The 13869-nt window shown below is 44.6% G+C and overlaps 1 protein-coding gene across 8 annotated transcripts in view; it reads right to left on the bottom strand.

The window, feature by feature from the left end:
* Positions 1 to 13869, bottom strand: part of DENND1A (DENN domain containing 1A) — a 146068-nt gene that overhangs the window by 13767 nt on the left and 118432 nt on the right. For all 8 annotated transcript variants that reach the window (XM_063409884.1, XM_063409887.1, XM_063409888.1 and 5 more), the window contains one exon: positions 10023 to 10154. In XM_063409884.1, coding sequence (XP_063265954.1) covers positions 10023 to 10154 — 132 coding nt within the window. The remainder of the gene's footprint in view (positions 1 to 10022; positions 10155 to 13869) is intronic.

A 13869-nucleotide genomic window follows, 5' to 3' on the forward strand; every position in this document is an offset into this window, starting at 1 on the left:
GCAGGAGCGGGCAGGGCTGTGAGCAGGGGCAGGAGCAGGCAGGGCTGTGAGCACGGGCAGGAGCCGGCGGGGCTGTGAGCACGGGCAGGAGCAGGCGGGGCTGTGAGCAGGAGCAGGAGCGGGCGGGGCTGTGAGCACGGGCAGGAGCAGGCAGGGCTGTGAGCACGGGCAGGAGCAGGCGGGGCTGTGAGCACGGGCAGGAGCAGGCGGGGCTGTGAGCAGGAGCAGGAGCAGGCGGGGCTGTGAGCACGGGCAGGAGCTCGCCGGGGTGGAGGGGAGGCCCCCGGGGAACAGGGATTTCCCCAGAGCTGCACTGCCAGTGCTGGTGCTGCTGCCTGGCACCACAGCGGGACAGGCAAGCACGTTCAAACTCTGTGTTTGCTGGGAGAGCCAGCGATTTGAAGTTAATTTGTTAATGCAGCAAAACACATTGTTTCTAAAAGGTCAGCAGGTGAAGCTGTGGTGGAATATCAACTTAATTACCTGGGCTGTGGGGAGGAATGGGCACCAACCAGCACATGGCTGCAGTGCTAAAAGCTGCTAAATTGCTAATCCAGGTATGCTCCTAAATATATGTACTATAGCTTTTTATGTGAAGGGGAGAAATGTCTAAATTAGCACTTTCTCACCAATAGCTGTTTACCAGCATACCTTTTTTCTCTAGATATTTGCTTAATTGTCTTGTTCTAAATACTTCTGTAGCAACAAGACAGAAAATTTGCAGAAAGCCATTTTTATGACTGCGGATTTGGCACTGGTTTACTAATTATCAGACAAGTGACTCTAAGGCATGAGATGCTGAAGGAAGAAAAATCTTACATTCACTTTTACACTATCAAAATACTAGTTAAGAATGATAGATCCCACATCTCTTCAAGTGGCTATTATATACCCAAGGAACTTTCACAATACAGCTATTTAGAGTTTTATACCAGAGAAAACATAACAAAAGGATAATTCTTGGTCTGCAAGGTAACAGCTTGTAAGCAGAATATTATCTCAAACTAATTGTGGATGTCTTTTGAGATTTTTTTAAGTGGTATTCAAAGCAGAGCCTTGTGAGTAAATTAGAGGTGCTAGTTCATGAGCAGCAACAAGTGCAACCAGAAGGAAATGCTTAAAGGAAACACAACCAGATGAGAACTGGTTTGTCAGTATGTGGAGAAAGAAGTGTTTCTCTTTCTCAATTAGCAGTGAGGGTGTTTCCAATAATTTCCAAAGCAAAGCTCTTCTATGTGAATATCTTATGTCCTTCCGAAATTGTGGACTGGTTTGAAAGTACTTGGAGGTCAATGAGCCATGGGAGAGAGAAGCCTTGTGCTGGATGAAGTCAGGCTCACACACTCCAGACTGCAGGAGACCTAAGTGCTGACTTTGGGAGAGCATGCTGGACCTCAACTGAACACTCAGTTAAAAAAACAAAAAAAGGAGAAAATAACAACACTGAAAAATGTCTGGTACCTAAAAAGATTCAGTGGAGAAGGCAGACAGAATCTACGAGGCAGCTGTTTTATTATCCACCCAGATCCCTACACAGCACACTCTGCTTTTTACAGGCTCCCATATGTACAGCTCACAAACTGGGATGACAGGAACAGTGTATGCTTTACAGCATATATTTTTAATTTACACTCTGAAATACTCAACGGAAGTCTGCTGGGTCCTGTGATAAAAATAATCTCCATGTTCTAAGGGATGCCTCATTCTTCAAGCCACATTTGTATATTGGGAAGGTAGAACAAATCTGGCAAAAATGCAGCAATGCCTAATGCCAAAATCCCAGAACCATGAGAACACCACTGTGGATTATTATTGCTGATAACCGATGCTATTCTAAAAACACATGCCTTAAACCAGAAACTCCTGGGCTGTAGAACTGAATGGTATCTTATTTCTTTTGTGAAAAAAAGGGAAGAATTTTGAGAATTACATGGATTTGTTTTTCTGTGTGTGTTCAGGAGCCCTAGACAGGCCATGCCCAAAGTACCATGTGCTGTTCCGTGATGTGGATAGGAGGAATATGGTAGTATCTGTGCTTAAAGACTCGTTAAGATTTCTGATCACTCCCCAGCTCCAGTGACAGGACAGTCCCTGTCCTATGCAAACCAGCAGTACAACCCACAGAAGGCGGTATCAGTAAAATCTGAGACTGACCACTCTCACTTTCTGTCTGCTGAGCAGCTGAACATCACCACTGACTTCCTCCCATCTATTTGTCACTCAGTTCTTTAAAAAAACGCAAAGCACCCCATAGCCATTAAACTGATACTATGTGACACTCTGCAGTTTGAGGACTCCTGACATTTTGCAAAGGAGATGCCTGTCACCAGCCTCTTGTTCACCTGGCACAGAGCCCAGGCGCTGCAGACCACAGTGTGACAGCCCCTGCACACAGCTCTGTGCAGGGGACCTCTCCCCACAGCAAACAGGTGCCCAAAGAACACAAAACATTTAACTGCATCTAGAGTCATTCTGCTTCCAAGTCCCCTCACACACGTTTCCGTTTTGTTCCCGTGTAGTGAGGCCTGGATAATGAAGGATCCTGCTGCAGACAGTAACTGCACGAGGCAGGAGCAGGCCAGGATTCTGCTCATTCCTTTTCCACCTGCCCTGCTCTGGTCCTGCAGAACTTTGCCATCCCTGCTCTCACGGGGCCCTCCTTGGCAATTTGCTCCAGCACTCACCACTGTTTGGGCAGGGGATTCATTTGTCACGATTCACTACTCTAAACACACACCAGCTTTTTGTTCTGAGAAGGTGTCAGAAAAAACAAAGAAATCTCTACACAAAGAATGGACTTTGAGCCCATTTCTTTGAAATACTCACTGTGACACAGAACATTGCAGCCCCTTTTACCTTTTCTTGTCCCCTCAGGCAACCACTGGTGACTTTGTATAATTTCTTGTTATTTCTTTGATATTTTGGCACCGCTTTGCACTTAACTTTTTGCACCAGATTTTCTTCTGGACCCAGCAGTACCAGCAGACTCCTGCACTGACTCTATCCACTCCTCAGTCGTAGCTGGGTAACTGTGAACACACAGGGATGTTCCTGGTTCTAGGAAGGAACACATCCTATGGACTCTGCACTGCTCAATGGGCCTTACCCTGGAGCAGCACAACCTTCACTTGTCCAGAGGCAGAGTAAAACCCCAGCTCTCGGTGACCTTGCTGCAAAGTGACAAGGCCATGAAGGAAAACTCCCTTCACTCATCAAAGCAGGCCCTTTCTGGATTACAGCAAACCAGCAAGGAGGGCTTTTGTACAGCTATTCACAGAGGCAAAACAGGCAAGAATTGAAAGAGAATCTCACTGAGATTATCATTTTTCCAGAGGATTTCTTCCAAAATGAAGTTCATTTTGCTGTGGTTTGTTTTCTTTCTGTCTATTCCTCAACACACATGGATGGAGAGACATGTTGCAGAAAATCCCAAACCTCAGGAATATATTTATCCCCATGTGTTAAAGCCTATCCATCTACTACCTCAGCAGAGTTTAAAATCACAGCTAATAGGTTAACAACTGCTTTTCTTCTGCTTCAGATGAAGAATATCAGAAAGCTGGGGGAATATTCAGCTTCCCAATTTGTACTGACTGCTCAGTGCTACTTGCAATGTCTGTTTGACAGGACTGACATTTTGTACCACTGTGAGATGGGAGAACGTGTGACATTTTTATTCATGGTGGCGTACGCCCTTGTAATGATCAGCCCTGGTCGATGTGCTTACTGCAGCAGCCCCGAGCCCTCGGAGAACAAACACGAGCCCGAGGTGCCAGCAGTTTGGCTGCCTTATTAAACACCACCAGGATTCTAACGAAGAGCAACTGCTGGAAAATCTCACTGTCAAATCCTCAAGGACATTGTCAACATGGAACTAACTACATATATTTTTCACTTAAAATACTAGAAAATCCAGCAATGCAATATCAAATTTAAAGAAAAAAGCCACAGTGGTTTGTGCGTGTTTTCTTTTGTAACTGGTCATTTTGCCAGCTTTACGTTGGCTTTCTGTGGTCCTGATGCTGGAATTCAAAGAGATCATGTAACCTACATGATTTAAAATGCTGGAAAATGGACATATCCCTTATTATCTCTTAACAGCTATTCCTCTCTAGCAAGTGGAATACTTGCACAGAAACAAAAGGAAGAAGAAAAAAGACATGGTTTCTCATTTAAGGAGTTCTATAAACAGCAATGACTCTCTGCTTTGCTCAGCTCCATCATTCACCAAGCCAGGCTGCATAACTGGGGGGACACTCTCCCCATACACCCACAGAAGGACACGGAGCCTCCATCTGCAGCCTGGCACTCACAACTGTTTCATGTGGCATTCATCAGCCCAGCTCTTAAGGGCAAATCTAAAAAATGCCTGGCCAAACAAACAGTCACAGTGCGGTCAGCATTTAGAAGAATTATATGTTTCACATACTCTCCCTTTAATCTCCCGGTTTAATCCAGTGGCCCAGAGGCCAATTCAGACAGTTCTGGCCTAGCTGCACATATAAACTTCATAATTAATACATAAGAAGCTTTTGGATGCTGATGTACATTGATAGAGAAGCAAGTCATCCATAAGACACTGTGAGCTCTCCTCAAGTTGTCAATCTAGGTGATTTGGGTAGCCTTGCATGTACTGATGTATTTATTTCCTATGTATGTATTATTTATAAAGCACAACTCTCCTTCCACATGCCAGCAGTGATGGACCAAGATCCTCTCTAGGAGATATTTATGGTTCCTCAGCAGAACAGGACTAACAAGGAGGCTGTGCAGACACGTTAGAGCTGCTGTCGCCTGTCACGGGCGCTGGAGGTGGAGGTGGGCTCTGCAGTGCTCCCCTCACACATAACATCCCTGTGTACAGAGTGCTTCAACACCCACACAGCTGCACAACACCACACGCCACTCTACAGTGTGCTTTTCCATGGCTGAACACACGTGCTGGATGCACGCTGGGGCCACAGTCTCACTGCAAGGCATGAACTCTGCATGGCGTGGCACAGGTCCCCAGCTGTGCCTGCTCCTTGGGAGCCCTGGGGAGCAGCTGCAGGAGGGGCAGAGACCCTGGCACGCACTGCAGGTGCTCTCACACCTGTCCCAGACTGGCACACATGGCCAGTGCAGGCCCTCCCTAACTCCCACCCCATGGATTGCCACCTCTGCTAATCCAGCACAGCACAAAGCACAATTTCAATCCAATGCACCATTGTCCTGCCCACTGGTTATACTGCTCTGACTAAGAACACTGTCCCCGAGAACCTGATGGGACATTTGAGTGGTCTCCAGCAGACATTAGATGGACAAGTGCTTTGTCTTTCTGTGAGGTGACTTTTACTGAGCAACACTCAATTCCTTCCTGAAAGGAACAGGCAAAGAAAGGTGTGACAACAAATGGGGGTAGAAGATATGCTTTCTGAAGACAAAATGATTTTAAAGAACTTATACTTTTGCTAAATCCACAAAGAATCAAATGGAGAGAGGGAGAAACCCCATGTGACTCCAGAGAAAGGAAATGGGAAGCCACATTGCTCATCTGTGGGGAAGAGTGGAAGGGAGGCTCATTTACTTAATGAAGCTCCTGCTATTGTCCGAGCAACTCAGAGTGGCCAGAGGAGGAGCTGGCTCTGCAACCAGAGCATACAGTTACACGAATATTAGCAAATGAACTTGTTTTCCCCTTTCCCCTTTGGTTTCTACCTCAGTGCCACACAATGCCTGCTGTGATCCAGGGGAATCTGCTATTGTTCCGATGCACCTGGGTGTGAAGGGAGTCACAGGGTCTGGCAAAGGAGCCTTCCTCCCTTCTCTACTTCATCCCTTTTACCCTGGAGATAATCCCTCCTCTGCTGCCTCTGGCCTCAGCGATGCAGTTCTGCATTCCTGGAATGTAGCTGGCTGCTGTTCTCCCCATCTTTCCCCTGACCTCTTAATGCCTGTTTAATCTCCTGGAAGAAGAGCACTGCCCTACTAAGCAGAGTTGTTTGCTCTGTGTGTCCAAGTGCAGACTGTGACTAGGAAAAATGAACACGTTCATTTACAGCAAAGGGTTCAAACCAGCAAATAAGATGGCAATTTCCATGCTGTGGCCTGCAAGAGTTTAACAGCAGTCAGAATGAGCCAGGGAGAGAACCCAGAGAAGCCTTTCCACAGTCACACAAGCTGCTTCAGTACATTAGTGCATTTTCCATTTGTTTCACAGCTATTTACATTAGTCCCCAGAGCACCGACTCTGTAGTTTGCATCGGGAGTGGAACATGATTGACTCTCTCTACTAAAGATATATGTGGAAGAGTCTTTTCTATTTTCTTAAGCTTTACACCTTTTGGTACATAAATGGAATTAAATATCCTATTTGCTGGTAAATAAAAACAAGCCATAGAAAACATAAACCCAGCGAAGCTGACAAAAGACATTCTAATTATAACAGACACAATTAGAGAGCTGTACAGAACTGCCAGGATCACTTGCTTCTAATGAAATGATTCCCTTCCCCAACAAGTGATGTTTCTGGCAGCTTACCATTTGCTGGTTTAATTGTACTAAATCAGGGGTGCTACTGACTGTGGGAAAGCTCCTAGGGAAGAACGTTCCTAAGTGCAGCTTTGATTTTGAAGCCCTCGGGCTCATCCTGTGTGCTCACCACCCCTCCCAGACTGGTGGGAAGGCTGGGCACAGGTACCAGTTCTGTATGAACTCTGTGGGTCCTGCCAAAGTACCCCAAGAGCTGCTTGCCTGGACAAGGAACCTGTACAGGACAGTCACCATCACACTGTGTAGTGTCTATTCTCCAAACAGCTCAAAGACCACACAGACACATGTATTCTATCTAAATAGTGTAAAGGTGGGCATGGAAACAAGAGCCAAACCCCCAGTCACAAATCACCTGCATAATCACCTGCATTAGTGTCCCACTCTGTGCTGGTCAGGGCTTACTGGGCTCCCAGTGCCTGCCCTGCCTGGCACACTGGGAAGGATCCCAAGGACAGCTCTGGCAGCTGGACATGCAGCATGTGTTTGATGCTTTGAGGACATTTGGTCAGCTTTTAGGACAAAAACCAGAAGAAAGCAAGTAACAGGACATTCATAGAATCATTAGGGTTGAAAAAGACTGGTAAGATAATCAAGTCCAAGCATTAGCCCAGCACCACAAGAGATGTTCTCTGTAGCACTGGATCTTCCACAATAATTAACCTTACTCTTCCCCCAAACACAGAGCACAACTCAGTACTACAAACCTTCCATTTTAATCTCGGCCTTGGCTTGCAAATTGTTCCCTCTTCTCCCCACCCATTAAACCCTGAGCTGTCTGTACTGCTCCAGCTACTTGTTGAGTACAGCTGCATTGTCCCAGAGCCCGTGGTGATCGTTTCTGTATTTGGTTGATGTATTTGGTTGGGATCAATAAGAGAGGTACACCCTGGGTAAAGCATGCAGAGTCCCACCCAGGAAAAGCAGCGGTCCCACCCTCCCACGGTGGTGTCTTACTAAGAACACTCTGTTTAGATCTTTACTACACTGCCCCAGGCTATCTGGCTGAAATCCTTCTTTTCACCATCAAGGGGAGCTTTCCCACAGTGTCTTAGTATTACAGAAAGCATCATTAAACCAATTCCATAATAAACAAGGCTCTGCAATGACGCCTAATCACGGCTCACCAAGATGTGCCAGGACATACAGAATCTCCCCCAGTCAGCTAATTACTGCCAAATTTTGGTGAGCCATCAGCCGAGGAGCTCTGCTTTCACAGGCATTTCAAGATATTTTACTGATATTTTTGTAGCCTAACAACTGCAGATACACAACTGTGTTTGGAAAAGCCAGCAACTCCCTCACTCTAGGGTGAGAGATAATGAGTTAAAATTAAAGGTTGTTGCTGGCTCGCTAGCCCATCCCCCTTTAGCTAATCTGTCATGTAATGAAGAGAAGCACCCAGCACAGGACAGCTCGCTGCCGGCTCACTTACAGCTCGCTGATTAAGAATGTTCAACCAACAGCAGACTGCAGACCTTTCCGAGGAAAATAAATAGACTGTATGCAAATGTGTTTGTCACTTTGACAGCACGTCTCAATTAAAGGCCCGCGCGGCGGCGGAGCGCTGCTGCAGCGCTGCGGCCGCGCTCCCTGCACCGCCCGCCCCGAGCCGGGCCCTGACCCCAGCGCATGCATGCATTTTAAACCGCGCTGCCAGCCGCACAATGCTGCACTCCGAGAGAGCCCCTGACAATGAGAAAAAAGCCTCTTTCATCCTCTTCAGTTTAGAAGAGCTGTGAATGCACAAACAGCCCTTATTTCAGAGTTCTTGTGCCTTTTTAATTGTTCCCACCTTCTGTATTCTAGACGGAGTTAAAAGTGACATTAAAATCTCTGCCTTTAATCACGAGTTAGAAGCCATCTCCCATTTATACAGTAAATGTTGCTGCTTTTTTCCTCCCCAAAGCCTTAATCTATATTTCATAAACCTGAAGATCTCTTCCTTTTGAATGAACGTACGATTTCATTTTTGTTTTGGCATTGGGCTATCAGGAGAAGCAGACCCGTGCCAGGACGAGGGCTGCGAGTCAGAGCCCTACAACTGCTATGTCAGACTGGTTTTTGGAAACCAACGTTTGTAATGTGATGACAGCAATAAGCATTCAGCCAGCGAGCCTCTCCCCACAGCCAGGGGTCAGGAAAACTGATGTGTGTTTCCATACAGAAAAGTGATCATTAAAAAATTTGAAAGTGACTGTTAAAAAACCTTATGAATTTAAATTTGCACTTACCACTCAAATATATATTTCATTAATCTACCATCATGTTTGAACCATCTATCGCTCACAAAAATCTAAAGCAAAAACTGAAAATAAATTCTAATATCTGATTTCTGACTGCTTCAAGTGAAATGTAACATGTCCCTGCTGGAGCTAGATGGCTGCATTCCTCCAGTTGCCTCAGTTCCTCTCAACTGTAGTGCCACAGAAAGTAATGGAAAAATAAATCTGTACTGAAAATACTTAATTGGGAGAGAATGATTTTTAAAAAGAATCCAAGAACTTACATTTAGCACACTGGTGAAAGTACTGAAAAAAGAAATCTAATTCTGAAATGATGCAGACAACATTGCTCTGAGCACTGATCACACCTCAGGCAGCCCCATCTAATACCTGAACAGTCAGTGCAGCCACATCAACTGGTTTCTATTCATAGACACCGCTCTAAAACTGGTTTGCTTCACATTTTATAATGTTTTACAATTGCTTTAAAATTACACCCTTAGAAGAAATCAGATATTCCCTCCTGTTTTCCAGTCAGAACGGTGTAAAGAATAGATACAGCAAAAGAAAAGAGAACTGTGAACACAAATCATGTTATTTTTTGAATCAGGCTATACTTAATAGGGGAACACTGGCAAACAGATAATAAATATTGGATGTTTTTCCATGAAAATCACAGCAACTACAACATTTTCTAAATAGCTATCTCTTCAACCCCCCCCAAACTCTCTGTTTTGCAGACATATCAAAAGAAACATTACACGAGTAACTAACGTGCACAGCTCAGCTGTCAATATGGAATACAGAGCACACTAACAAGCTATTAATTGATTTTTCCATCTTAATTCATCGCATTTAATTTTCACAGAATGTTCAAATGCTTTAATAGTTGGATGTTGCTTATTGACACTAATGATCTGGCTAGATAAAAGGGGATGTTTTAAATTCTACACCCTCAGTCCTGAGGGCTGTGGCACCTTGCATGCTAAAACAGCTGCAAAATAGTTTATAAAATTGCTACAATATTTATGCTTCGCCCCCCATTCGCTTATGGTTTATTTTCCTCAAATCATGAACAAAAGGAACAGCAAACCTCAGAAAAATCAGGTTTTGGAATCCCCTTGAAACAGGTACAACAGAAATAAAACGAAAGCAGCAAAGTTCAGTGACTAAAGACAGGAAGAGTTTGGCATATTCGTTATCATGACTTTTCTCTGAACTACTTCTGCTGAGTCACATGACTGAGAACCCCTTTCCACCAAGACCTACCTGGCCGAAGTGCACTGTGATCGGTCTCCTGTCCTCTCTCAGCTTCGGGTCCTTCTTCTCGGCCAGGGGCGACGGTGCTGTCCTGGGCAGGGGCTCCTCCGGCGCTGCCGCGCAGCCGTTCTCAGCAATGTCCTGTGCGGTAGGAAAAGGTGAATAGCATGGCCAGGAGCACTCCTGAGTGAGGGGAAGGTGCACACAGGAGACACTACAGGAGAATGCTGACTAACAGTTTGGATGTCAGGGGAAAAGAACACCAAAGTACAGAAAAGAAAACATCATTAGAATAAAACATTTCATCCATCAGAGCTTGTACACAACCCCTCTCTCCTCCCAGTACCAGTGGTGCAAACAAAACATTCAATAAAATGTCTGACTCGAACACGCAAAAGCCAGGAAGTGCATGTGGAGAAAAAAAACACAGCTCAGATTTTCTACTTTAGAAATGAATTCAACAGAAGCCCAGGAACAGGGCATTCTGCTTATTGTAAACCTAAATGAACACAGTAATTCCATTAATGTACAGCACAGATTTATCCATAGCAGAACAATTACTGGTGGAAGTGGCAAGGAGAGATGGAACTCGGAGCTTAGTTAGCTTTGCATTTCATCTTGGAGTCTGTGTGCACTGAATATGCCTCCAGGAGAAGGCACAACACCCAGGGCTGCCTGGCAGAACACTTTTTCTTTGCTTTGACATTAGTTCTCATCTCCAGAAGTGAAGTGACCCACCAGCCCAGGTTAGAGGACTTGGCAAGTGCAGGCACAGGGTGTATAACACAGGTTTTGAAAAAGACAAAGGCTTGAAGACACCAGGAATCAGAGAAGGAGCAAAGAGTTTGAAAGTGAGTTGAGAAACAGTCTGTAACGCAGTGGGCCCCAAACCTTACATCTCTGCAACAATGCCAAGGAAATAATGCCGGGTAAATATGGAGAGAAGGCTGCACAGGCTGGAGCTCTGCAAGGCTGACCTGAGGGTGGCTGCTGCCACCGGCAGGGCTTTGATTCCCTGACCTCTGACACGGCCCGCGAGCCCCCGGCTCGCTCAGGTACAATAATGAGCCGTGTAAGCTGATGGCCAATTAGAAATGGTTCCTTTGGACACACACTGACCTAATGTGTTTAGGTCAAATGAAACAAAAAGATGGATGGACTTTCTAAGGGGCTTTGTCCGCACCACAGAGAAGATGAGACCCCTCTTTAGATCCAGCTGGTAGAGCAGTGGTTCCCCAACACGGGCATAAGGATCATGGGGAATTAACAACTTGTTAAGGTCAAACTAGAGAGAAAAACTTTTTCCTCCCCCCGCCCTTCAGCTGCACAATGCCACCTTGTCTTGAAGAGATACAACAAAGTCCTCCGAATTAGTAACAAAGAGTCCCAAAACAAGGCATTGACAAGAGTGCCTGCCAAACTCCTCCTGCAGCTCCAGACAGAGCGAGCCCCCACGGGATGTCCTCAGTGTGGCACTCACACAGCCTGTGGGAGCACCGTTCCTGCAGTGCTCTGAGCACAAAGCCTGTTTACATGTGTGTGCGGGGTGGAGCCACACTGAAGCGCCGGAGCTGCCCAAGCCCCGGCACCCCCAGGGCCGCCCGACTGCGCTGAGCGGGGGCAGCTCCCGGCGCTGCCCGCGGCTGTGGCTCCAGCCAGGGCAGAGCACGGCTGGCACCAAACGGAAAGCAAGGCACCTTCCAGGCAAACCCCCAAAACCAGAAAAAGGACACAAGGATTTGGACACGAGGGGAATGGCAGCAGATAAAAGATAGAGAGATTAAGCCATTAAGCAAAATCCCCTCAGATGTGTAACGATCACTGCAAATCCTTGAGCTTTTATTGCTATAGATTGCCTCTACTTCTCTGATGATATAATTGCATATAAAAGATAACATGTTCCTAAAGCCTACTTCCACTGTGCTTGGTGTAGACTTCCAACAAAACCACAATATACTTTTTAAAAACTGCTTAATAAATTATGAAAATGAAATGATTTGATTTCTCTCTATTTTTTCAACATCCCCAAAAGGCAAACAAATCTTCAATACAGCTTCACTCATCAAAACAAAATCTGCTCCACAAAAGTTTGTTTTCTATTTTCAACAATAACAATGATCTCAAATGATAACATTTGAGTTAAAAAACCAGTGAAATCTGATCTTAAATTTTGTAATGGACTGCAAATACTGGCTAGAGAGGAGCAAAATACATCGTGTTATAAAGCTCTAAATGAGTTGTTGCTAGAATACCAGGCATTAACTAGAGCCACACAGAGCTCTAGTAGCTAAAATAATGTTGAATATACTAATGCCAAGTGCCCAACCATTTATATAAATTGTCTTAGCCAGAGCTTTCAGTAAGTTCCATTCTCCTGACTGAAAGTTGAGGATGGTACCATTCATATTCCTCCTTCTTCCTAATTCTATGCAGTTAAGCTTCAAATGAGCAACTAACGGAGGGACTTGACCACCACGGTTGGTTTGTGAGATGGAAAAAGGCAGCCCTTAAAAAAAAAAAAAAGAAAAAAAAAAGGGAAATGAAAAAGAAAAAAGAGAAAAAAATAAAAAAGGAGAACTGTATCAGATATAAAATAAAGCTACCAGGCTGTATCTATTAACAATTATTTGCTCTCACTCATAAGAATCCTCTGAAAACTATTTCTGTTGCTTTGAAATACTGCACCACAAATGAACAAGGGATGGAAATGGAGCACCATTCAATCTCCACTATCATATTAAAGAAGGACCTTACACACACCACAGTGACCTCTCAACAGGTCAATCCTGCATTTCTCATTTGCAATTCAAACCCAAGACTGGAGCAGACCAAGGGCAAAATGGGCTCTTGATTATATTTAAGAGGTCACCATTGCTATGCAGAGTTGGAGGAAGCAGAACCTCCAGCTTTATTGCATTTTTAAATTCTGTCTTGTACAGAAGCTGCTCAGGTTTGGCAGCAAAAACTGGAAAAGGGATGTTTATATTTGACTTTTCCTTACCAGGGGCCTGCATACTTTCTATATTAATAATGGAAAATAGTACGTTAAAATGCAGTGGATAGTAAGTTCAGCTTAAAAATAACCTTAGGTTACTCTTAGAAGACGAAAGACTAGCATCCCAAATTTGACAGAAAGTAAGTATTTAATGATACCAGAATATCAGACAGTTAACACTCACACGTGCTAGTGAGGAAACACAGGGTAAATACAATGCTCTGACACAAAAACTGGGGAGGATGCATTAACAGACCTGTGCATAACAGACCCACAATGGAGCAGCACAGACATTTAGACTAAAAATGAGGGTGACCAAAACAACGTTTGCTATTTTTATCACCTTTAACAGAGCAATCCCTAATTTTAGTTACCTTCCTACCTGCATTCACATGGAGAAGAGGATGAGCTAGAAAAGGACAGAATAATAAAGGAAGGAGAGGTAGAGCAGTGTGTGTCAACTACTCACAGCCATTTCTTGTGAAAGCCTATGTTGAACAATCATGTTTAAGCATCTCACTTACAGATACACCACATAAGGAAGGTGAAACAAAATTGGGCCATTTAGCTGTAAATGTTATGTGTGTTTTTTAAAGAGACTATTGCTGCCTGACAGAGCAGGAAGACAACAATAATAATAAAACAAAGCAATGACTGAATGAGGCTTTTCTCAGCCTCATATACAAATGTCACACAACAGCACACAATTCTATTAGCATTTAAAATGCAGGAAAAAATCTGGCCATGTTACACAGCTCCAACTGCTTTAGAAACACACATGAGAAGGCCAAAGATTTTATTATTTAGGAGGGTTATGTCCAGAAGTGAAACACATGGAGTGACATAAAGAAATCCATCTAC

Source organism: Prinia subflava, chromosome 12, assembly GCF_021018805.1.
Source record: "Prinia subflava isolate CZ2003 ecotype Zambia chromosome 12, Cam_Psub_1.2, whole genome shotgun sequence".
Classification (NCBI taxonomy): Eukaryota; Metazoa; Chordata; class Aves; order Passeriformes; family Cisticolidae; genus Prinia; species Prinia subflava.